Source organism: Chlorocebus sabaeus, chromosome 16 (genome assembly GCF_047675955.1).
Source record: "Chlorocebus sabaeus isolate Y175 chromosome 16, mChlSab1.0.hap1, whole genome shotgun sequence".
Classification (NCBI taxonomy): Eukaryota; Metazoa; Chordata; class Mammalia; order Primates; family Cercopithecidae; genus Chlorocebus; species Chlorocebus sabaeus.
In genome coordinates this window covers 57,489,598-57,516,283 of record NC_132919.1, presented here as the reverse complement: position 1 = coordinate 57,516,283, position 26,686 = coordinate 57,489,598, and the positions used below count along the sequence as shown (strand labels likewise).

At 35.1% G+C, this 26,686-nt stretch overlaps 1 protein-coding gene and 1 pseudogene across 4 annotated transcripts in view; one reads left to right on the top strand and one right to left on the bottom strand.

Annotated features, from left to right (window-relative positions):
- ABCA5 (ATP binding cassette subfamily A member 5) overlaps positions 1 to 26,686 on the bottom strand; it is an 84,871-nt gene that overhangs the window by 54,531 nt on the left and 3,654 nt on the right. For 2 of the 4 annotated variants that reach the window (XM_037993241.2, XM_073005087.1), the window contains exons 2-10: positions 17,520 to 17,662; positions 16,159 to 16,363; positions 12,207 to 12,368; positions 11,206 to 11,294; positions 9,649 to 9,878; positions 7,522 to 7,663; positions 5,667 to 5,855; positions 4,086 to 4,233; positions 319 to 487 (exon numbers count right to left, since the gene is read on the bottom strand). In XM_037993241.2, the coding sequence (XP_037849169.2) occupies positions 319 to 487; positions 4,086 to 4,233; positions 5,667 to 5,855; positions 7,522 to 7,663; positions 9,649 to 9,878; positions 11,206 to 11,294; positions 12,207 to 12,368; positions 16,159 to 16,363; positions 17,520 to 17,642 (1,457 nt within the window). In that variant the 5' untranslated portion in view covers positions 17,643 to 17,662. Of the gene's footprint in view, positions 1 to 318; positions 488 to 4,085; positions 4,234 to 5,666; positions 5,856 to 7,521; positions 7,664 to 9,648; positions 9,879 to 11,205; positions 11,295 to 12,206; positions 12,369 to 16,158; positions 16,364 to 17,376; positions 17,494 to 17,519; positions 17,663 to 20,152; positions 20,272 to 26,686 lie in introns of those variants that run through there. The other 2 variants (XM_073005086.1, XM_008011976.3) reach the window with 2 other exon arrangements.
- Positions 20,325 to 23,204, top strand: LOC140708671 (small nuclear ribonucleoprotein G pseudogene; annotated as a pseudogene).

Sequence of the window (26,686 nt, the reverse complement as noted above, 5' to 3'; positions counted from 1 at the left end):
GAGGCACAAGAATTGTTTGAATCTGGGAGGCGGAGGTTACAGTGAACCAAGATTCTGCCACTGTGCTCCAGGCTGGGCAACAGAGTGAGATTCCGTCTCAAAAAACAGAAAGAAAGAAACATAAAATTTCAAACCTAGCACCAACTTTATTCTAAATGGTTGCAAAGAAAAAAAGAAAAGGAGAAAAGTAGCCCTTATTAACGTTTTAAAATCATGGTGTACGTACCAAATCTAAGATCATATTTAAAGAACAGGATTTAAAAGTGGCAGATTCCATCAGCAGTTCTTATACATAAATTGCCAAAGATTGAACCATACCTTATGGCTTCTTTTCCTACAAATTCTGAAGAAATAGGCTCAATAATTTCACTAAAACTAATATTCCCGTTAACATTGCCCTCTGATAACTCTTCATAATTTCTTTTGCTCTTTGACCAATATGAAGGCTTCAGAAAATATAAAGATGATCTCCGTAAACCAAATTCCCCTGAAAAATAAACATCAAAAAACTGAGTTATCATGATTAGTTTTTAAATCATAAAGACAGCATTTGAAACATATGACAACCTGCATCTAAAGTTTAGGTACCATTCTGCAACATACATATATTTCCAAACATCATGTTGTACACAATAAATATATACCATTTTCATTTGTCATTAGAAAGTAATAAGTAAATAAAGTTTAGGAGTAAAGTATTAAATCAATCTTGTATGAATCACAGTTTTATTGATAAATAATTCCAGTCCATAGATAGTTTCAGAATTGCTGAGTGGGATGTAAAAGTGAAAAAAGCACATTTTCTATGCTAACGGAACTAAAACCTTTATGAGTACAAGCAGATGGCAAATGGCAAGAACACAACGCAGGCTGAATGCGTTGAAGACTTGAATGGGCACCGTCTTAAATGGTCTTTGAAAACACGTAGTATCTAGAAAAGTGGATATGCTTCATGGAAAAGACTACAGAATTAGGGAGAGTAACAAAGCAACAGGATAGAAATATGAGACTTAGAAATGGTAAACAGTGAGGCTAGGCATGGTGGCTCTCACCTATAATCCCAACACTTTGGAAGGCAGAGGCTGGCATATTGCTTGAGCCCAGGAGTTTGAGACCAGCCTGGGCAACATGACAAAACCTTGTCTCTACAAAAAATATAAAAAATTAGTCAGATGTGGTGGTGCACACCTGTAGCCCCAGCTACTTGGGAGGCTGAGGCAAGGGGATCACTTGAGCCCAGAAGGCTGAGGCTGCAGTGAGCTGTGATCATATCGCTGCACTCCAGCCTGGAAGACGCAGCAAGACCCTGTATCAAAAAAGACACAGCAAGACCCCGTTTGAAAGAAAGAAAAGGAAAGAAAAGAAAAGAAAATAGTATACAGTGGTAACTGCCCACACAACATGTTCTATTTTCTCCCTTTTTCCCCCTCAAAATACCTACACTCTTCATTGTTTTCAAATATCTACTCTTCTTCTAGATTGGCCACATTTCAAAGGGATCTGATGCCAAGTACAGAGGATTCCAGTTGATTTTATCAGTACTTGGCATTCCTCTGGGAACTGTTACTGCTCCAACAGTAAGCAAACGAAAACATAAAAGTAGGGAAAGGACACCCCACTCAACAAATGGTGCTGGGATAACTGGCAAGCCACATGTAGAAGAATGAAACTGGATCCTCATCTCTCACCCTATACAAAAATCAACTCAAGATAGATCAAAGACTTAAATCTAAGACCTGAAACCATAAAAATTTGAGAAGATAACATCAGAAAAAAGGGCAAAGACGTCATGACCAAGAACCCAAAAGCAAATGCAACAATAACAAAAAAAGATAAATAGATGGGACTTAATTAAACCAAAAAGCTTCTCCATAGCAAAAGAAATAATTAGCAGTTAACAGACAACCCACAGAGTGGGAGAAAGATTTCATAATATATACATTGACAAAGGACTAATACCTAGAATCTATGAGTAACTCAAATCAGCAAGAACAAAACGAACAATCCCATTAAGAAGTAGGCTAAGGACAAGAATAGATAACTCTAAGAAGATACACAAATGGCCAACAAACATGAAAAAATGCTCAACATCACTAATGATCAGGGAAATGCAGATCAAAATCACAATGTGATACCACCTTACTCCTGCAAGAATGGCCATTATCGAAACATCAAAAAATGATAGATGTTGGCATGGATGTGGTGAAAAGGGAACACTTTTACACTGTTGGTGGGCATGTAAACTAGTAAAACCACTATGGAAAACAGTGTGGAGATTCCTTAAAGAACTAAAAGTAAGTCTACCGATTGATCCAGCAATCCCACTCCTGGGCATCTACCCAGAGGAAAAGAAATTATTATGTGAAAAATATACTTCCCCACACATGTTTATAACAGTATAATTCACAATTGCAAAAATATGGAACCAGCCTAAATGCCCATCCCAACAACTGGATAACAAAAATGGGATACACACACAAACACACACACACACACACACACACACACACACACACTATGGAATACTACTCATCCATAAAAAGGAACAAAATAATGCCATTTGCAGCAACCTGGATGGAAATGGAGACCATTATTCTAAGTTCTCGAGGACGCAAAGACATAGCAACAATACAATGGATTATGGGGGCTCAGGGAAAAGGTGGGAGGGGGGTGAGGGAAAAAAGACTACACACTGGGTACAGTGTACATTGCTAGGGTGATAGGTGCACCAACATCTCAGAAATTAACACTAAAGAACTTATTCATGTAACGAAACACCACCTGTTCCCCAAAAATCTATTAAAAAATAAAACCTCAAAAAAAGAGGGGTGAAATGCTCAGACAGACTTGAGGTATGTAACTAGATGAGAGGTACTGCAATGGTCTAGACTAGTGGTCCCCAGTCTTTTTTGGCACCAGGGACCGGTTTTGTGATAGACAATTTTTCCACAGACAGGGGTCAAGTATAGTTTCAGGATGATTCAAATGCATTACATTTATTGTGGATTTTATTTCTATTATTATTACATTGTAATATATAATGAAATAATTATACAACTTACTATAATGTAGAATCAGTGGGAGCCCTGAGCTTGCTTTTCTGCAACTAGGCGGTCCCATCTGGGGGTGATGGGAGATAGTGATAGACCACCAGATATTAGATTCTCATAAGAAGCATGCAACCTAGATCCTTCACACGCGCAGTTCACAACAGGGTTCACACTCCTATGAGAATCGAATGCTGCCACTGATCTGACAGGAGGCAGGGCTCAGGTGGTAAAGCGAGCAGCTGTGAATACAGAGGAAGCTTCACTCACTTGCCTCCTGCTGTGCAGCTCAGTTCCTCACAGGCAACTAGTAAGGTCCGTGTCCTGGGGGTTGGAAACCCCTAGTCTAGACTAGTATTATACAATGCAACTTTCATAATGGTCAAAATGTTCCACAGAACACCTAGATTGCACCATGCAATTTAGTAACTAACACCCATATATGGCTACTGAGCACTTGGAATGTGGCTTGTGCTACTGAAAAAAATAAATTGTTAATTGATTTAATTGTAATCAATTTAAATTTTAAAAGCCACACGTGGCTAGTAGTTACCATATAAGACCATACAGGTGTAGAATACAGACACAGGTAATGAGGAAAACAAGGGGAAAAGGAAAGATGCTCGATACTTAATATTACTATTGAATCTATAAGAGTTTGCTATATTGGCTATAGATGTGGACAGGAGATAAAGAAAATGGTAGGAGTTACAAGATCACTTCATAGTTTTAGACCTTAGAGGGTAAAATAAAATACTTCAGTTAAAAGACTGATATAAAGAAGGACCAAGTTAAGATCAACTAGAGACTTAAGGCTTTCAAAACAAACTGCTCTCTTTTTACACAATCTCTTTATGTTCACTAGTGTCAACAGCCTAAGGTACAAAATATACTTATTTAAAGTCAAATTAAAAGCTTTAACAATGAATATGACTTAGGGTACCCTGGCTAGGAAAAAAATCTTAAAATTAAGCTGAACCTACGTGGGCAAAAAAGCCTAAACATCTTTAAAGTAAAATTCAAAAACCATCTGCATACCTGGAATGACTTGATCAAGATAGACAGCCAAGAGGACATAGAATATACTATTAAGTGTGAGCATGATAATTGTAATAATTAGAGGATATGGGCCTGCAGTCAAATTTGAAAATAAAGCACCTTCATTAAAATCTTCTAAATGCATGACCTGAAAAATAGAAACACTAACTTTATTACATAAAAATGATAAAAACAAGCAAAAGCTAACACTACTTAGAGTTATTTAGCATATCCAGAGTGACAGTAACCAATTGACCCTTTTAATAGATTAAACAGTTTACCAAATTAATAATATAAATTTATAAGGAAAACAATAAAGACTTTACAAAAATACAAGTTTATCAAACCAATTCCTTTCAATCATGTTTTTAATGCTGTGCTTCTTTAACTAGGATCTATTCACTCTAGGGGTATTTAATTATAATGTAATTACTAACAAATGAAATAAAAATAAACTGCAATATTAATCATAACAAATGCAAGCAAAAGGGTTATGATCCATATGGAAGCCAAACAAATTAAGTATTAGAGAATAAAATTATGGTTAGCATCTTTGCAATAGTGAAAAGAAAGCAAGTATTTTGATTAATTAACACAATTATTAAAGTATTCATAGTAGATATTTGTGATAGCATGAAAAGAGAAATGTACTGGAGGTTGAAGCCTCATTGAGGTCCTAGCCCTGCCATTAAGTGAATATGTTTTAATTATACTATTCTAGGCTTCAGGTCCCTCACCTATAAAAATGAAGAAGATAAATTCAATGACACTGAAAGCCCATCCCACTCACAACACAAACCTACGAATCTATAATTCTATGTTCCTAGAGAACGTGGACTTGGGGACTCAATCAACTCTCAAAATGTATAACAATCACTCTTAGGTCTCAAACAAGTAAAATGATTAACTCAATATTTAATTATATCTCATAAATCAGAATTTCTATCCAACCAACATGAGTAATTTCTTATATTTAGTAATTATATTTTTATTTGTACATTAGCCAAATTTATGTTCCACTATAAAGTCGTTTCTTATAAGGCTTATTCCATTTAGAACCTGACTACCTCTGTAAGGACTAATAAAAATAATATTTATAAGTCTGAATGTTATTTAGAATGACAATTCCTGAAGCCTAGGCCAACAAAATCCACCAGACCTACTTATTCCACCACTACACTCACAGTAAATTTGTTCTGCTCCACACACAATTTTCTCCCACACATTCTTCTGAGATAAATGTACAAATGATAGCAATATAACCAGGCCATAGGCAATAAGAACTACTTGATATTTAAACACGTTACTATCAAACTGAGTTTCTGCAATGAAATAAATTACTGAGATACACTGAAGTAAAAAGTGAAAAATTTATAAAGAGAACATTTAACTAAAAACTTAAAATTGGACAAACATAAATAAAACTAGATGTAAAATATACCCTAGAAATCATTTCTTTCTCATGCTAAAATTTTAAAATAATTTTTTTGGTAAATCAAAGGTAGTATCCATGTGAGTATAAGAAGCTACATAAAACAGAAAGAAAATATTTAGTGAATATAAGATTAATATATTACCTACCTGTGCGATACCAATCACAAAAGTACAGTGACAGAAAGGACTGAAAAGCCACACTAACGATTTGGGAAAACTTTCTATGAGGATTATCATAAGGCCAATAAATCCAAAAGCCACAGTGATAAAAAATTCAACTATTCCCACATGCTTTGATTTTTTAAAAAGAGGTGTCAGCATTAAAGCAAAAAATACCTATAAAATACAAATATTAAGGTTAGTGCAATGTTCATATACACTGGTATGAAAACAAAATTAAAGTTTGCTTCTGAAAGAACAAGTTATTTTCATGAAAAACACATTCATTAAAATACAACTATAATTTCTAAATGCTGTAGTAAGGTATTTTATTTTCATACAAATAGTGATATACCTCTTAAAAATTAAACTAACAAATATTTTTGTGTTTGTTTTTTGTTTTTGTTTTTGAGACAGGGACTTGCTCTGTCACCCTAGCTGAAGTTCAGTGGTGCGATCTTGGCTCACTGCAACCTCTACCTCCTGGGTTCAGGTGATCCTCCTACCTCAGCCTCCCGTGTAGCTGGGATTACAGATGTGGGGCACCATGTCCAGCATTTTAGCATTTTTTTTGTAGAGACAGGGTTTCACCATATTATCCAGGCTGGTCTCAAACTCCTTGCCTCAAGCAATCCTCCTGCCTTGGCCTCCCAAAGTGCTGGGATTACAGGTGTGAGCCACCACACCTGGCCTTAAACTAACAATTATTAAAGACTGTATTTTTATCTGTATCATAAGTAAACATGACCACTTCTACATTATAGAAACCATAAATAGCCATGTGTTCCTGCAATAAGCTGCATAAAATATGTGAACAAAATAATAAATCAACAAAAACTTTAAGTACAATACCCATCTTTTAAACTTAATTTATTCATAAGATAAAAAGTCAGTTTAAAAGGAAAAAAAAAAACAAAAACAGAAGGCCTGGTGCAGTGGCTCACTCATGTAATTCCAGCACTTTGGGAGGCCAAGGCAAGTAGATCACTTGAGCCCAGAGTTCAAGACCAATCTTGGACACATAGGAATACCTCAACTCTACAAATTTAAAAAATAATAATACAAAAATTAGCCAGGTGTGGTGGCACACACCTGTAGTCCCAGCTACTCAGGAAGCTGAGGTTGAAGGATTGCTTGACCCTGGGAGGTCAAGGCTGCAATGAGCCATGAGGGTGCCACTGCACTCCAGCTTGGGCCACAGAGCAAGATCCTGTCTCAAAAAAGTAAAATTAAACATTAAAAAAAAAAAAACAGGCAATTACATATGGAAGTATGTTAGTTATCTGCAATTTATTATTTTAAAGAGCAGAAATGATAGCCAAAAATTTAACAACTGATAGAGGGTGGGCACATAAACCAATCAGAATGGAAGATGGAACCACTTAAAGGCTGGTTGTTAAAACCCTTCAGTCAATATACCAAATGAATATCAAGACTGCTGAAGAGTTACATTTGCAAAGACATATCGTTAAAAATCATCATCCTGGAGCATAGATTAACTTGAAAGAGTAAGGATTTCATGAAGATTAACAAAAGTAGTCCAATACTCGACAGCCTTAATTATATACATCATTATATAAAGACAATAACAGATAGAGGAGTTATATGTGAAATACATCATATGAGAAAAGCTAAATCTAAACCTAACACTATTTTGTAATGTTCCTAAAAATACAGGGATACAGGGATGCTACATCATTTATTTATTAAGTCACTTATCAATCACTTAGTAAAATCTGTCTTTCATGGCAAATTGACTATAAGTAAACCGAAGATAAAGACTTTGCTATACTATCAAACACTTTGACAGCTCTGTATTCCTATCACAAGTTAAAATACTTACAGATGATAATCCATAAAGGAAAAAAAGCAGAAATATCACAATGCTGCTACTTTGAGGAAACAACAAAGAAGCTGTTGCAATGACTGCCATAAGAAGGGACATAAGAAAAATTAAACTTGTATATAGAAGAACCCAGGAAAGCCTAAAATGAGAATACAGATATATTTATGGTCAAATGCATAGGCTTAGATAGTTAAAAAATCATTTTAAACAAATTTTAGATTTTAGTCATTTTATTCTTAAAATTAAGTCACTGTTCATTTCTGTGTATGCTTACGTATTGAAAATTAATAGTCATAAGTAATTTAAATATAGTATTGGTTAAGTGATAGGTAAAAGTGTAATCTGGTAAAAAAAAAAAAAAAAAAGCTATCTTCCAGAGTTTAAAAAAAGCTTTCAACATGAATAGTAATTCATAATTAATTTAAATCTAATATTCTCAAAAGTTCAATAGCACAGAACGTCTCTGATTTTCTTAAAATATAAGAGTTTAGTGAATCAAGATAACAATTTTCTTTATGGCATGTGCTACAACTAAACCTCTGATGGCTTCTGTAACTATAAACAATAAAGGCTACCTTACCTTACTAATCAATGACATGATTACTACAATTACACAATGTGAAATAAACGAGATCAGTAATGAATTCACTATTTTTACTCAAGACTTCTTTGCAAATCAGAGCCCAATGGAACTGCTGCAGTATTAAGTTTTATTTCACACATTTTTTCAAGTTAGCTCAGGATTTGATGATGTCATAAAATCACTGAGTGAAGGCTAAAAAGGTAGCGAAATTATCAAAATTAAATCCATCATTTTACTGAGGCAAAACTGAGACACTGAGAGAATAATTTGCCTAAATTCTTCCAGCTACCGGTTCTCCATAAAATACTTTAATAACCCAATAAATGTTAAAAACCAATCCATTGGCCAGGCACAGTGGCTCATGCCTGTAATCCCAGCACTTTGGGAGGCCAAGGTGAGAGGATCACTTCAGGCCAAGACTTTGAGACCAGCCTGCACAACATGGCAAGACCCCCGTCCCTACAAAAAATTTAAAAATTACTTGGGCATGGCAGCATGCACCTGCAGTCCCAATTACTTGTCAGACTGAGGTGGGAGAATCTCTTGAGCCTGGGAGTTTGAGGCCACAGTGACCCATGATCATGCTACTGTACTCCAGCCTAGGTGACAGAGCAAGATCCTGTCTCAAAAAAAAAAAAAAATCCAAAACCAACAATTTCTAAAATAACAAATGAAAGAAAAACAAGCAAAGGACCTATGTTATATACAATAATCCCATTATGTAAAGTGTGTAATTAATTGTTATATTGTAATTGTTACAATTTAAAATGTGAAGTGTAAAAAAGTAAAAAAAGTGTAAAAAAGTAAAAAAAAAAAAGTATAAAAAAAGTATAATTAGTTGTTATATTGTAATTGTTATATAACCTTCCCCCCAAAATGAACTTCACTACATAGTGAAAAGAGTAAGGAAACTACACTTAGATTTATAAAAATGCAAGCCTTTGTAAAATTATCACTGTATAAAAATGCTGACACATAAAGGTCACTAGTGAAAACATGTTTTTCTCATTTCTTTCTCTAACATTACTTCCATATTCATCTTAATTCACCCAAGTAACTAAAACTTTCAAGGGAAAAAAGTCCATATACCACATACATAGACTTTAATCACTGTAACTAAATGTTTAATATTATATATATGCTATATTATGGAAGAACTGTAACAGGCAATTATTAATTTCTAATGTTTCAAGATTTCACATTTCCTGGACTCTGAAATACACAGAAATATACATGGAGTATATTGAAATACTCTGAAATATACACAGAGTGTGCCCATGATTCAAACAAAATGTGAAATAAAATTTAAACACATATTGTCAACATAAGCTTTTGACATTCTTCATCCCTTATGTTAAATGAAGCCAATTAGTTGTTGAAACTTGTTGACTAATCTCAAATTCCAAGACTAAGGCGATCATTGTAAGAAAATAGGATAAGCACTTCATCAACTTAGGTAAATATCAAAATTACAATTTTGAAAATCTGTATATTTAATACAATTTTTAATTACATTAAGTAATAAATGTTTAATAACATACCAAAAGGCAGTATCATGAAGTCCCATTATCTTTAAAAATTCTTTTATTTTTTTTTCTTTTTCTGCTACAATATGAATTGCCAAAAAGTATCCAAAAGGTGAAAATGCTATAACTAGGTATATTAAAATTACTCCTCGGGGAAAGGTATCTATTTCTACAACAGCAGTTTCTCCCATAATAACAGCTTTAGTTGACTCCAGCTCCTTCCAAAGAGAAACATTGGTCTTCAACTATAATTAGAAAATGTAAATACATTAAATTAATTTAGTTATGATAGTAGCCCCTAGTAAAACAGGACAGCTATATCCCTAAATTTTGTCAATAACCTAGTACAAATACAATCCCCAAAAAGCTACATACCTGAAATAAAGTGAGTGACCCCAATATCATAATTCAGAGTAGAATATTGCTTTCAATTTATTCTAAAAGTATACCATAAAGTTTAAAGTTTAAAGCTGGTAAGTGTATAAATTTTGATTAAATAATTTGTCAAATAAAAAGTGCACAATTATCTTAAGCAGACAATTAATTATATGTATCTTAGGAAAAATATACATCTTCAAAATTTAGGAATTTAGGAGTGATTATTAGTGCCATCATTCCTATGACTGTTTAAAAAATGTTCTTCTAAATACCATGCCCTTCCATTGCTTTAAAGTCTACATATGCAGCACATATAGCTCAAATAATAAAACTATTTATGCCACATAATACTTCTAACATTCCAGTTAATGCCTAAATTGAAATCTGTCCTGCCTATTCATCCAGTGTGGTCTGGGCTGTGGATGGCTAAAAACTTTGGCCAAAATACAAATAGGTGATATAACAACATAAATGTAATAGATCTGTATTTCACTATCTTTACCTTAAATTTCTGTATTATTGAATTTGTGCAACATTACATGTCCCTAATATGTTTATACTATACTGCAAAAGTTTACAAGACAATTCTACATAAATCATCTCATTTGGTTCTTACGACAATGCTGTCAAGTAAAGTATTATTATTATAGTCATTTTACTACATAGCAGTGTAACAACAAAGACAAGACTCCTGTTCAGATTTTGATTCCAGTTCTATCATTATTTATACATACTTTAAACATACAGTTTAGTAGAGAAGATGGTTGAAATAGATTTTGACTTTACAATATTTTACAGCACAGTAAATTTTGTAGCATAGTAAGTTCAATTAGAAAGAGCAAATGGAAAAAAAAAAGCCGCAGATCCATATAGAACATGGAAGAATGAAATACGGTTAATTTGAATAGTTTGAATTCTAAGGTAACTTCATCTACTGCTATCTAGCCCAGACACAAAAGTAAGATTTTTAAAAATAAATTTCATGGCTCGTTTTTCTGCTAAAATATGAAACACAACAAAAAGTACCAAATCAGAAAATATGACTTCTTTTTTATCTTTTATCTTAAAGGAGTTGTAGTAAGTTACATATTTTGTACATTTGACAGTAGTCAAACCAAATACTACTGTAAAGAATTAGGAAATATTTATTTTAAAATGGTGTAGTTTTTGTATTTCTTCCTTTATCATATTTACCTGTATAATGGCAGCATCTATGGATGCTTGTAAAACTGTGAAACCTGAGGACCAGTACTGAGCAGCCTCACATGATTTTGAACAGCCAGCTATGGGGGGAAGAATAAGAGATCTAAGATGCTGTACAACATGCAAGTGCATTGTTTTAAAGATATTATATGGAGAGTTATCAAAATAATATAATCAATCAATCGCTACAGGACCAAAGAAATAAGCTATTGACTTTCAAAGGTAAATAATACCTATAAGATTTCTGATCATTTACTTGAAATTTTGAAATAAAAGTTACATGTGTTAGAATACTAAATAGTGAATGAACAAAAACGTAAAGAACGAAATTAATTGTAGTTATTTAAAACAAGTTACTTTTTTGTTTTAAAGTAAATCATTCTACATGACTTAGCTCCAAAGCACTTCCAGAAGCAAGGAAAAGTCAAAGTTAAGCAAACAGGAAAAAAGAATTTTCAGAAGGGCTTTTTGAAATAAAGTCACAAATTCAGTATTTAGCATAGTGACTTTAACAATTCTCAATATATGTTTGTGGTTGATAATATTTCTTCATAGGTTTAAACAACCAAAGGTTGTTTCCCATGTTTCAAATATAAAACTAATAAAGTTCACCACTAGAAGACCTTAAGATTTTAGATTTGTACATAACAAAGATTTAAAAATATTTTTACATAAGTAAAAACAATTACATGAAAAACCTAGAGATTTAGAAAGTCATATAACCCAAAATGCAATTTTGCTTTATGCTATTGTTTTATATATATATAAGTGTATTAAATCAAAATGGATATTATATAAAAATTTTTTATGTGTAAAAGTAGATAGGTATTTATAAATAAATATTTTTATGCTATACTTCTCAGTTTTCCTATTGGAACAAGTAAGAATAGCTGAAAATGCCAATATTGAACTATATCAAATTTCGACTATGAACTGCAAGCAGCAAAGATATGAATTTAATTGATCTTCAATGATTATATAGGGCTATTTACCTCTTGAATCCATATAAATAGAAGATACTGGAATCATATCAGGAAAAAAACGAAGTTCATAGGACATGGAGTCTTTGAAAACCACACCTACAAAGTTGTTGTGCTTAGAAAGACTGGATGTTAACATTTCTTTTTCATTTGTATATTCTTCAGTAATTATAACTGTAAGATATCATAACAATATAGTTAGCTCACAAATTAAAATACCATACTACAGTAGATCAGGTTTACAATTATTTTGATGAATGGAATATTTTATAAACACTTTTGCTATATTTGCTTCTTAAAAAATGAAGATGGGCTAGGCACAGTGGCTCAACCTGTAATCTCAACATTTTGGGAGACCAAGACGGGAGGACTGCTTGAGCTCAGAAGTTGAAGTCCAACCTGGGCAACATTGTGAGCTTCTGTCTCTCCAAAAAATAAAAAAAATTAGCCAGGTGTAGTGATGTGTGCCTGTACTTCCAGCACTACTTGGGAGGCGGAGGTGGCAAGATCATTTGAGCTGGGAGGTCGAGGCTGCAGTGAGCCATAATTGAGCAACTGCACTCCAGTTTAGGCAACAGAGTGAGACTATGTCTCAACAAAAAAAAAAAAAGAAAAAGAAAAAAAGACACTGGGGCTGGGCGCGGTGGCTCACGCCTGTAATCTCAGTACTTTGAGAGGCCAAGGCAGGTGGATCACAAGGTCAGGAGTTCGAGACCAACCCGGCCAAGATGGTGAAACCCTGTCTCTACTAAAAATACAAAAGAAAAAAAAAAATTCTTCCAACAAAACAATAATAAATAATAAAATGGTATAAAGATGCAGACACTACTTAGCTGTCATTTGATTACAGAAATGTGTCAGTGTTACACTTATGTTATAAACATACGAAACATAGTATAAAACAATATGCAGAACTCATATTTCTGAAAGAAATTGCTGTTTCTCAAAACCTTAATGAATTATACTAATTTTAGGCAGCAATGAAATTATAAAAATTATTAGTAATGCAGTCCATTTATCTATCTTGAAGTAAAACTAAAAAATAACTTCGTTATTTTATTTTATATTTTTTTAGAGACAGGGCCTTGTTCTGTTGTACAGGCTGTAGTGTATGGGATTTTGCACTCCAACTTCAGGGGTCAAGAGATCCTCCCACCTCAGCCTCTGGAGTAGAGCTGGGTCTATAGACACTCATCACCATGCCTGGCTAATTTTTTGTTTTTAATTTTTGTAGAAATGAGGTGTCACTATGTTGCCCAAGCTGGTTTTGAACTCCTGGCCTCAAGTGATCCTCCCACCTCAGCCTCCTGACTAGCTAGTATTATAGGCGTGAGCCAACCGCACCTGTACAAAAATAACTTTTTAGTAAATATATGAATTGTTTATTTTTAAATATTTCTTATAAAGAAAATTCCACAATCCTCAGAAACCAAATAGGCATTTTAGTAACTATGAAACAACTCCTCCTTAAATAAAAATAGTCATTCAAATCCAATATTGCTTGTTCCTTTCTTAGGAGATAAGTGGAAGAAATATTGTAATCACTCTTTCTCATCAGTTAAGACTAATTTTTAAATATTTTCTTGTAAGTTTTGTTTACAAGCAACTAATTTTCACTACAGAAGCTTCAAATATGTGGTGAAATGGAAAGAATATAGAATTAGTACTTAACTTCTTCATTTATTAACTGTGTGAGCAGATAGGCGTTTTAAACTCTCAGACTTTAGTGTCCTCATCTACAATGCCTAGCTGATGACACTGGGTTGTTGTGAAGAACAAGTGAAGTAACAAACATCAAAATGCTTTGTAGGCTGGATGTGGTGCTTCACACCTATAATGCCAGTACTTTGGAAGGTGGAGGCAGGTAGATTGCTTGAGTACAGGAGTATGAGACCAGCCTGGGTAGCATGGCGAAACTCCATCTCTACAAAAAATACAAAAATTATCCAGGTGTGGTGGTGTAAACCTGTACTCCCAGCTACTCAGGAGGCTGAAGCAGGAATATCATTTGAGCCCAGGAGGCAGAGGCTGCAGTGAGCTGAGATCATGGCACTGCACACTAGCTTGACAGTGAGATCCTATCTCAAAAAAAAGAAGAAAAAGAAAAAAAAATGCTTTGTAAAGTATTACTTAAATGTTAATTAATAGATTTTCCAGGCCTTTTAAGAGGGACACGGAATTCCAGGATTTACATGAATAAACAGGGTGTTAGTTCAACATCCTACCAGTCAAGCTACGTATGTATGCATAACCCATTTTCAGATAGTTCTGTTGTTAAAAAGACAGAAGTCTAAAAAAATGTATGTATATGTATACACTATTTTGGCATCTAAGTTAATATACACTGACTTATTTATTTATTTATTTATTTATTTTTGAGATAGAGTGTTGCTCTGTCACCACGCTCGAGTGCAGTGGCACAATCTCAGCTCACTGCAACCAACCTCCATCTCCCGGGTTCAAGCAATTCTCCTGCCTCAACCTCCCGAGTAGCTGGGACTAAAGGCACCCACCACCACGCCTGGCTAATTTTTTTGTGTTTTTAGTAGAGACAGAGTTTCACCATGTTGGCCAGTCTGGTCTCAAACTCCTGACCTCAGGTGATCCGCTTACCTTGGCCTCCTAAAGTGCTGGGATTACAGGTGTGGGTCACCACACCCGGCCTCTTATTTCTTTGGTTTATATTCTTTCCTCCTACTCAGAATTACCAATGAATTTCATTTCAACATTTTTAATTAGCTTTTTGAGCTTATACACTGAATTCTCATGGTAATCTATACTGCTTGTGCTTAATGTGATACACTAACATATAACAATAAGAAGTGTATTTAATCAAAATATTAAATAGAAATAACCAAAGAAAGAAACCAACGGAATAGGTTACTTGGCTTCTGACTGTATAATTAACACTTTCCATTCAATGATGTACTATCCAATAATGTGATGATATATAAGCTAATTACAACTATCCCATATAGCAAAAATTAACATGCTAATCTGCTATGTTCTACAATTCGGCACTTCATTGTCTAATCATTAATAGTATAAGAATTTCTGTCACTTTTTCCAGTTTTTGCTTTAGGTTCTCTCACAGCCACTTTAAGTTCACTGGAACTTCACTGCTTACACTGTTTTCTAGTTCACTTCTTTGTGAGAAGTGCACATTGAGAAAAAAGACTTAGGTGGCACTTTAGGTGGAGGCCAAGGGAGGAAGATCGTTTGAGCCCAGGAGTTGAGACCAACCTGGGCAACATAGCAACATCCCATCTCTACAAAAAATATATATATAAATAAATAAAACAGAGTTAGGGACTTCACCATAGTCATAGTTGTAGTCTCCAAAGTTAGGTACTTCTTCAGTTTACACCACATACTTCTATAAACAAGCATGGTAAGCTGAAAAGGTGACTGCTTTACAATCTTTATCACATATTTCTAGCTTCTTTTTTAAATTTTTATTTTTTAGAGATGGGGGTCCCATTCTGTTGCCCAGAGTAAGCAGTGCTGGAATGAAGTGGCATGATCATAGTTCACTGCAGCCCCAAACTTCTGGGCTTACGGGATCCCCCCACCTCAACCTCTTGAGGTGGTGGGACTACAGGCAAATGCCACCACATTCAGCTAAACATTGCTAGCTTCATAATTATATGAAAGTCAGAATCAAAATGAAATAGCCCATCAAAGCTTGTATCTTAAACAAGTATACTTAAACTATTTTATAAATCGTCTAAGAATTAAATATAAAAGTACATAAAATATGCTTCCTACCACTAAGAATATAAAATAATTTTTCACAAGAAAAATAAGGCAACAGAATTAAATAACTTTAGTATTTTTATAAAACTATACTTTGGTGGAGCAACACATCTCTAAGTGTTAAGACTGCTATTTATGCAATAAAGCAAGTTGATAAATATTGAACAGGCTTAATATTATAAATAGAATATATATAAGCTCACAATACCATCAGGTAGATGATCAGCAGACACTTTTTGCATGATGCTGCTTGTAATATTAGTCACTGGAGTATATCCAAGAATTAGATTAGAAAGAGTAAGTTTGTCCATAGGATTAAGTTCTACATTAGGCACTTCTTCATATTTCTTATTTGGATGCATCATGCTAATTAATATTAACCAAAATAAAAAAAATAGTGGAAAAAGAATTTCCTACAATAAAAGAAACAAAGTGATTACAAAGTATAACGGCAGCAAAAATCATCAAGATTTATTTGCAGATAATATAATACTAAGAAAAAACAAGAAATTTGGTTGTCCTTTCTTATGAATAAAAAGTAAAAGCAATTCTATCCCAAAAGAATGATTGTGTTGAACACCTCATCAAACCCAACATGCATTTAATATGATTTTTTCCTTCGCATTTAGTTTTTCCGAAATATTTTAAACTTCAAGTCACATAATAAATTAAGGTAACATAAAAGATGATATTTAAACATCTTAGATTATTGACATAAAACACAATAAATTTACTCATATAATTTTATCTAAAGCAATTTACCAAACATCCCTATATGGAGTCACCATAAAAATGCCCTCATTCAATTCTGAATTAGAAATCATACTTTAATTATACCTAAATGTACACTATTAAAACCATACTTAATTAAATTCTATGGTCAGTTTTAGGAGAAATGAGCTATTATATCATCTTGCTGTTTACTTATTTTACCAGTTTCAGGAGAAGATGAATAATATATTTTCATCCTTTGAAATTATTACTAGCTGGTTAGCCAAAGTTCTTCCTTTCTTTTACCTTTATCAAAAGTAATGTATGCTGTGGGTACAAATTTGTGTCATAATATTAATACTCATGGGCAACTCAATCTAGACTCCAAAAAATACGAGGTTGTGGGGAATAAAACTCTGGAATCAAAGTTATTTTGGAATGTTAGTTCATGAAACTCAGGAAACACATGCCTAAAAGCTCAAAATGAAGCACAGATGTTAGAAATTAACTAAATGTAGAAATTATTATTAAAATTTTTAACATTTAGAAAGCATTAGGTAATTCAGTTATTTTTCTGTGGCTAACATGGCAAGCTTTTACTTTACAAGCAAAGAAAATAAAATTATAATAAAAATATATTTAGCAAAATAAATCATCGCTTCAAGATAGAACATATCAAGCAAAATAAACTGCAAGAAAGAGTTATTTAACTTACCTGAACACTACTCTTTTTGGTTCTGCATTTAATTAAGTAATTCTTCAGTAGGAGTGTTCTGGTCTGTCTCCAAACTCCCACCTCCCTAATTGCAGTGGACATGTTTTCTGAATAAACCTATTAAAGACGAAAAACAAACAAACCTGGAGCCACGCAGTAAACTGCATGTAATTTTTAATGGCAAAACAAGCAGATGTTTCAGTCCCAGGTAAGATGGATTCAGCATACTCCAAGCTGTCTCTCCTAGGAAACTGGACAGAACGCATGGAGCAGCAATCTGTGGACTCTGAAAAGTAAACAAGGCATGTGAAATAGGGGAGACCACAACTTGAAATACCACCATATCAACAGTGGCACTTTTTCTCCTTTGGTATCTCCCGAACCGCCCACAGAGGCAGCTCCAGAAGAAGACTTAACTTTGAATTGAGGAATGGGCAAGGGAAGTCTTAATGCTCTGAGAGAACGAAGAAATAGCAAATCTTTTTTTCTTTTCTGAGTTCTCCTATATCCCCACACGCAAGCAATCCCATGGTAACAGGGCCAGACTACAGTAACGAAAGCCTACCACAACCAACACTCTGAGGCAGGAAAACCTTTCTCTCTATTCAATGGAGCTATGGTTGTAAGAGGATGAGGCCAATCCCTTTTGCTTTTCTTCTCTACCTCCTACCATTGGGCCCTGGATATGGTGGTTGCAGTTGCACAAGTGTGTAACACAATGGAGAAAATAAACACTAGCCCTCTGGCTGGAGGATGGAAAGAGCAGCCACAGGGAAGCAAAAAGTAGAAGGGGGAATAAATAGAAAGAGAGCTCAGGAAAGCACCCTAAAAAGTTGTTTTGAATTCCTGTAATAACTCTCAAGCTGGACATACATAAATCCAATCCTATTAGTGTGATAAAGACTTGAGAAACTGAACTAACAGACAGACCACTGTCCAAATCCAGACTGTTCACTGCAAGGCACATACAAGACAGACCAAAAAGGTACTGCAAAAGCTTTTGAAAAATAAACTAAAATGACGACTACAGTTCAAATAATGTGGGTAGAAACATATGACCTGAACCTAACCTGGTTGACAGCCTGTTAAGAGAAAATATCAACATTTCCCATAGGTATTAACACAAAACTCAAAGTCTCATACAATCCAAAATTACATGGCAAATGAAGCAAGCAGAAAATAGCTGGCCAGGCGCCGTGCCTCATGCCTGTAATCCCAGCACTTTGGGAGGCCGAGGCAGGCAGATCAAGAAGTCAGGAGTTCGAGACCAGCCTGACCAACATAGTGAAACCCCATCTCTATTAAAAATATAAAAATTAGCTGGGTGTGGTGGCATGCACCTATAATCCCAGCTACTCAGGAGGCTGAGGCAGGAGAATTGCTTGAACCCGGGAGGCGGAGTTTGCAGTGAGCCAAGATTGTGCCACTTCACGCCAGCCTGGGCGACAGAGCAAGACTCCGTCTCAAAAAAAAAAAAAAAAAAAAAATAGCAACTCTACTAAGAAAATAAAATCAAAGATACCAATGCTGAAATAACGCAGACTTTGAAATTATCTGATAAAACTTTTAAAGCAGCTATTTAAGGGCTTCAGCAAACAATCGGAAGTACTCTTGAAAGCAATGAAAAATAGAAAATCTTAGCAAAGAAACAAGACATAAAGCAGAACCAAATGGAAACTTTAGGACGCAAAATCATAATAAGAAATAAATACAAATGGAAATTTTAGAACAGAAAAACACAATAACAAAACTGATGGAGTGGCTCAAAAGCATAATGACACAACAGAAAAAGAGCAAACTTGAAGATTATCAATAGGCATTATCCAATCTGAACAACACAGAGAAAAAAGGTATTTAAGAAATTAACAGTGCTTCAGAAAACTGAGTCAGGCTGGGCACGCTGGCTTACGCTCATAATCCCAACACTTTGGGAGGCCAAGGCAGGCAGATCACCTGAGGTCAGGAGTTCAAGACCAGCCTGTCCAACATGGTGAAATTCCTCTCTACTAAAAATACAAAAATTAGCCAGGCATGGTGGTGGGCACCTGTAACCCCAGCTACTAGGGAGGCAAGAGAATCTCTTGAACCCTGTAGGAGGAGGCTGCAGTGAGCCGAGATTGTTCCACTGCACCCCAGCCTGGGTGACAAAGCAAGACCCTGTCTCAAAGAAAAAAAAAAGAAGAAGAAAAAAGAAAACTATGGGACAATAACAAAAAGTCTAACTTTCATATTATCTGATTTATAAAAGAAGAGGAGAATGCTAAAAAAAAAAAATTTAAAGACTTAATGGCTGGAAACTTCCAATTTAGCAAGGGATATAAACACATAAGTTTCAAGAAGCTTGGTGAAGTCCAGAAAACATAAAGAAAATACATGCCCATACACATTATAATTAGACTGCTGAAAATTAAGATGATAAAAAATCTTGAAAGCAATCAGAGAACAATGATGTGTTACCTACGGAGAATAATAATTTGAATGAGAGCAGAGTTCTCATGAGAAACTGTGGAGAAACTGGAATACATTGCTGGTGGGAAAGCAAATGGTTCAGATGCTGAGAAAAACAGTTTGGCAGTTCCTCAAAAAGTTAAACATAGAATTACCATATGACCTCACAATTCCACTCCTAGGTATACACCCAAAAGAAATGAACATAAGGACTCAATTGAGTACATGTTCACACACGTTCACCGTAGTGCTATTCAGAATAGCAGAAAGGTGAAACAGCCCAAATACTTATCAACAGATAAATGAACAAATTGTGGCATATACATACACATATTATTCAGCCATAAAAAGGAATGAAGTGGCCAGGTGCAGTGGCTGACGCCTGTAATCCTAGCACTTTGGGAAGCCAAGGCGGTAGATCACTTGAGGTCAGGAATTTGAGACCAGCTTGGCCAACATGGCAAAACCCCGTCTCTACTAAAAAAAAAAAAAAAAATACAAAAATTAGCTGGGCATGGTGGCACATTCCTGTAACCCCAGTTACAGGAGGCTGAGGCAGAACTGCTTAAACCCGGGAGGCAGAGGTTGCAGTAGCTGAGATCGCACCACTGCATTCCAGCCTGGGCGTCAGAGCAAGACTCTGTCTCAAAAAAAAAAAGGAATGAAGTACTGCTATATGCTACAATTTAAATCAGTGTACAAAACGTTATGTCGAGTGAAAGACTAAAAAGGTCAAATATTATATGACTCCATTTATATGAAACTTCCAGAAAAGATAAATGTAGGGACAGAATGCCAACTGGTGATTGTCAGAGGCCAGGGAGAGTAAAGAATGAGGAGAAAGTGCTTACAAGGTAAGGAGTTTTACTTTGGAAATAAATTTTATCTTAACAAATTACTTAAAAAAGTAAAACTGAATGATCTAAATCATTGTAACTATCACAGGTCCAGTATCCCTCCTCCAGGGTACTTTTACCCTTTGAAGATCCTTGAAATCCTTTCTGCCTGTGTACCTCTGCTGGAGCTATCTCGATTCTTCAAAGAGGTTTCATTCCAGCTGAACTCAAAATAGAAGTGGTCAGAGCCTCAACTGCAATGTCCACGGCGCCTACTCAAATACACTCGACCCAGTAACCTAGGATCTCTGCATACCAAGAATTACTGAGAAGATAGCTTGGGGGAAATAACAACAACAACAAAAATCCTGTTAAACCTTCCAGAGAAATTGCTGTGCCTTGTTTTAAATAAACCTACCTAGTGGGGCCACTGATATAACTCTCCTCCAAAACAAGGACCATCTGTTCCAAGCTGGCGGACTGTCTACACCTAGATAAAGAAAACTCACAGTTTTTTTTTTTTTCTTTTTTTGAGATGGAGTCTCACTGTTTTGTCCAGGCTGGAGTGCAGTGGCACGGTCTCGGCTCACTGCAACCTCCAACTCCTGGGTTCAAGCAATTCTCCTACCTCAGCCTCCCGAGTAACTGGGATTACAGGCGCCCGCCACCATGCTCAGCAAATTTTTGTATTTTTGGTAGAGACAGGGTTTCACCATGTTGGTCAGGCTGGTCTCAAACTCCTGACCTCAGGTGATCCACCCACCTTGGCCTCCCAAAGTGCTGGGATTACAGGTGTGAGCCACCGTGCCTGGCCCACAATTTTTAAGAGGCAGTTTGTCTTTTCCAGTAAATATATATAATTAAAGTTTGGCTTAAATGAGCATCTTCTTTATACGCACAGAAGGAAGACTAGAAAGAATTTTTAAATTGGCAATGAAATTAAAGACGTTTATTTTCTTCATGCTTTTTTTCTATGTATTACATAGTAAAAAAAAAGTCATTAAACAATTAGACATACTGTAAAAATATTGAGTAAATTAAAAACAGCAAAACAAAAGCAGTCAAGAATAGAAGATATATTAAAATAAATTATTCCAGCATTCTGTTCCAAGGCATCTGTAACCTGTGGAGTAGACACCATGAGCAAAGCTTACCCTCCCGAATTGAAAAAATGTATGGGCAAGAAGTTATCACTGAAAATTAAGTGGTAGCAGACAAGCCCAAGGAATATTGCAGGAATCTGATCCCTTTATGAATCTTGTGATAGATGAATGTGTGGAAATGGCAACTAGTGGGCAACAGAACAACACTGGAATGGTGGTAATGTGAGGTAATAGCATCATCATGTTAGAAGCCTTGGTACGAATATAAATAATGGCTGTTCATCAGAAAAACCCATGTCCCCCTCTCCAAAGGGCCTGTTTTACTATGATGTAAAAATTAGGTCATGTACATTTTCATATTAGACTCTTTGTTAAATCAGCTTCTGTAATAGTCAATAAATTCTTCTAACAGTCTCAACTTATATCACATTTGGTAAAGAATTGATAATAGGAAGGAAGGAAGGAAGGAAGGAAGGAAGGAAGGAAGGAAGGAAGGAAGGAAGGAAGGAAGGAGGAAGGAAGGAAGGAAGGAAGGAAGGAAGGAAGGAAGGAAGGAAGGAAGGAAGGAAGGAAACAAACTACTCATTCAAAAATTATTTGCTACAATACAAACATAGAAATACTAACCTAATGCAACATGAACATTCTCAAGTTACCTGCCAAAACACATTGATTTCGTGAATGCTACTAAATTATTAATCCAATTTGAATGCTGGATGCTTAACTCTTCATTTTTATATAACAGACTCATAGAGTAGATGGATTCACAACATTTTTCCTTTTTTGACAACTGCTTCCTGAACTCAAGGTTGAGTCTCTCAGGGCCTTGTCTAAAGAACCTGCCCACCCACTCCACCTCTCATCAGAACTTTTTAAAGCAAAACTAAACCAACTTCCCAAACACCATCCTAATACACACAAACCATCATCACCACCACCCCCACCAACACTACTAGTACTCTTGAGCTGTGTCAGTTAAAATTTCTCTTGGCAGAATTAACTAAGAGACCCACAGACTGGATGGAAGTCAAGGAAACTGAATTATATGAATGGCAATATTTAAGAAAGAAAGTTTATACATTCTTACTCAAAGCTTTCTTCTAATGTACCACACCTACTATGCTTAAAACTTGATTTTTCTTCCTTGGAGTATGTGAAATGCTCTATTATCTTCCCAATATATTTTCATTTTCACTTAAGCTAACTAGTATCAGATTTTATTTCTTGCAAAAATCATCTTAATCAATATTACAAAGGCAGCGAAATTAACAAACACAAGAACTAATAATGCACAAAGTAGTATAGGTTAAGAGTACGACCTCTGAGGCCAAACCAACTAAACATGAATTCTGCCTCTGCTACATACTAACTTTGAGACCTTGGGCAAGTTATTTAATGTTTTTGTGCCTAAGTTTTATTATCTGTAAAATACAGCAATAACAGTACCTACCTCTTCGGGTTGTTAAAATGACTAAAAGAATTAATACATGTAAAGCTGAAAATGGTGCCTTGTACATGGCAACTAATTATACACGTTGATCACGACTGTGTATAAAAGTATAACTAACATCCTTAAAAGAGTAATAGAGAATATCATATTCTTGGAACAAGAGCAAGACAATTAAGAAAAAAGCAATTACAGAACTTAGAAATGAAATAAACTGATAGAAATAAAAAAGCACTAAAAGATGGGATGAACTTCATTTAAAGACAAATTAGTGAGCTAAATTGAAGACCGAGTCAAAGAAATCCTACAGAATGAATTGTAAAATGACAAAGAGAAAATATGATGAAAATATAAATTCTGTCATCAAAGTATACCAATGACTCAGTGTTATGACTGACCTCAACAATCTGATTTTTCTTATACTCAAAAGCTTTAGTCTAATCATATGAAAATATTAAATTTCAATTATCTTGAGCTTCAATTCAAGTTATTGAAACAAACAAAAAAAAAACCTTCCAAACCCATTTGATTGCTGGTTTTCTTCACAGTATGAAATATATGGTTTAGCTGTTTGATTGAAAAGAATGAAACATTCTTAACATTAATTCTGCATAAACCTTTAAACTTTATTGTTGATCTAAAACAGAAACTTCAAAGCTATAGTCAGGTCTTTGTAAATTGACCCAACAATGTACCTATTCACCTTCCTCTTTGCCTGCTGCATCTTCCAACCCCTGAGTCCACAGTGTCTAAGCAGGTCCAATTTGAAAAGGGATATGGGGAATAAATAGTAAGCACTGGTCTGTATAATAACGTAAACACTAACTCTACCCTATAAATTCTTTGCAAATGATGAGATGGCTTCCTTTTCAGGTGTCGAGACCACAATGTCTCTAAGAATTAATACCTGTCCTTTGGGGAGAAGAAAGAGAAACAAGATAGAATAAAAAAGGGATGACTACAACTCTCACTGATATGGTAATCACAAAGGCCCCTCTCTTCACCCCATCCTCCACTGTTTTGCAGGGTCTGGAATCCCAAAGGGCAATACTGACTAGCCTAACAGGGAGTTAGGGTAGGAAAACTGGGATGAAGGAAGCATGTGGGAAGGCAGTACTCTTCTATAGTGACAAACACCCAAAAATAAAGGGTTAATACCTTGAGATGGGAGCAACTCTTGTGGATGAAAGAATGAGGTTTCCAGAAAGAAAGGTGGAGCTCCACACAGCAGAGGTGACATGAAAGTGGTGTTCCTGACAGAAGCGTATATCTGAAAACAGGGCTGCAAAGTTACAAATGAGGCATGACCAAAAAGGGGACCTTAGGAAGGGTCTGACTTATCAGGTGCCTTTTCTTGGGATACAAGAAACCCCATATTTAGCATGGAGCTATACATTTCCTCTTTCTATACTAAAATTCCAAAATTTTATAGCTTCATGTTTTGGAAGAATAAAAGAAAAAGGCAGTAAAAAGATGCTTGGCCTGCCTCAAGTTTAACTGTTCAAGTTTAATTGCCTCTAAATGGGAACAATCCTACGGACAATATCTAGGAGTGCACTCACTAGCGGCTGAGTTAACACAAGACCAAAGCAGAATTTATATGGTTCCAACTCAAAACCGTACCAATGAAATACTTTAAAAACTCTTTAACAAAGCCAGTGCTTAGCTGTTAAAGAACAATGGCACAAAGAGAAATAAGGGTTCAAAATTTAAAAAAAAAAAAAAAAGTTATTTTCCATAGTTCCACAGCATACCTGAGAAATGTGTAAGTTTGTTGTAGGGCTTTAAATAATAGTTAAGTGAGTTTTAAACACCTAACATTTCTAAAGATTTAATCAAATTTAACTTTCCTAGATAAATAATTTCCTAGATAAAATAATTTATACTAAATCCAATAAATTGCAAGAAAATTGAAAGCCCACTGAAGCCCATCTTCCTTTTCTAATGTATTAATTGACTTAAAGACCAGGAGTTGCAAAATCCAAATTTCAATATCAAAAATTCACTTCTTAATTTATCTTAAAAGTACTGGTTACTATGGCCAGGCACGGTGGCTCACGCCTGTAATCCCAGCACTTTGGGAGGCCGAGGCGGGAGGATCACGAGGTCAGGAGATCAAGACCATCTTGGCCAACATGGTGAAACCCTGTCTCTTCTAAAAATACAAAAAGTAGCTGGGTGGGGTGACGGGCACCTGTAATGCCAGCTACTCAGGAGGCTGAGGCAGAAGAATCGCTCAAACCCAGGAAGCAAAAGACATCATGCCACTGCACTCCAGCCTGGCAACAGAGCGAGACTCCATCTCAAAAAAAAAAAAAAAAAAAAAAGTACTGGGTTGCTACATTCCAAGTCCTATGGAACATATTTCACATCACTAAAAGTAATAAAAATGTACATAACTTTTAGAAATAATTGTTAGAGAAAAATTATTTAGGATGCATGAGTTAAAATAAGAAATTTGAAAGCTATAAAGTATTTTTTAAAATTACTTAAAATTTTAAGGTAGTCCTACTATTATACTTACTGCCTTTGTTAAAAGCAGTGCTTTCCTTAGAAGAGCCTCTCTCTTCCCCCGCCTCCCCCGCAAAATCCATCACTTATCTAATGATACCATTATCTCCAAATATTTTTAGTTAGTAAAACAACTCACTGCACAGCAGAGGAGGTACTAAATATCTGTGGAATAAACAATCCATTTATTATGTAGCAGGTAAAATAACTTTAAAATTTTTAAATTATTTTCATAGAGACATAATTAAAAAGCATATCCATGCTTATTTCTGTGAGAAATAAATTAAGATTATACCCTATAAAATAAATAAGTTGAGTCATCCTGACGTTTAGGGCCATCCTGATAAGAAACGTGGTCAGTCACCTTCATAGTATTCTTAAAAGATTTCCAGAAAGGCTAGCTGAAAATACATTCCCTACCTCCAACAAATGACTGTTAGAGGTTACTTCACATCCACCTAAGCAGATGTAACAGAAAATGCATAGTCTGTCTACATGGGGGTTCTAAATGTTGTTTGGCACTGGGGAAGGTTGACTTTGGAGACTGGGTCATGAAGCTTGACCTCTTAATTACTGACCTTTTGTTATATATGAAATTCCTTCCTTATTTTCTTGTTCCTAGCTCAGACAAGATGGTACCAGGGATAAAAGACCCCTTGACTGTGATAAAAGACCCTTTGACCATTACATCCTTAACGTGAAATGTTAAATATACCCTTCCCCAAAACAGAAACACTGCCTATAACTAATTGAATTGCTCTAACTATGCACTAACCTTGTATGAAAAATGATAAGCATCCCCAGGCCTTGCCTATATAAAGGACCCTCAAATCTCTCCACTTTGGAGCATTTACCCCATCCTTTAGGAGTCTGTGTCCTCCCGTGTGACCAACCTCAAATTTTATGCTCAACTAAGCTCAATTTTTAATCACATTGCCTAAATGTCATTATTAAATTGACATGGA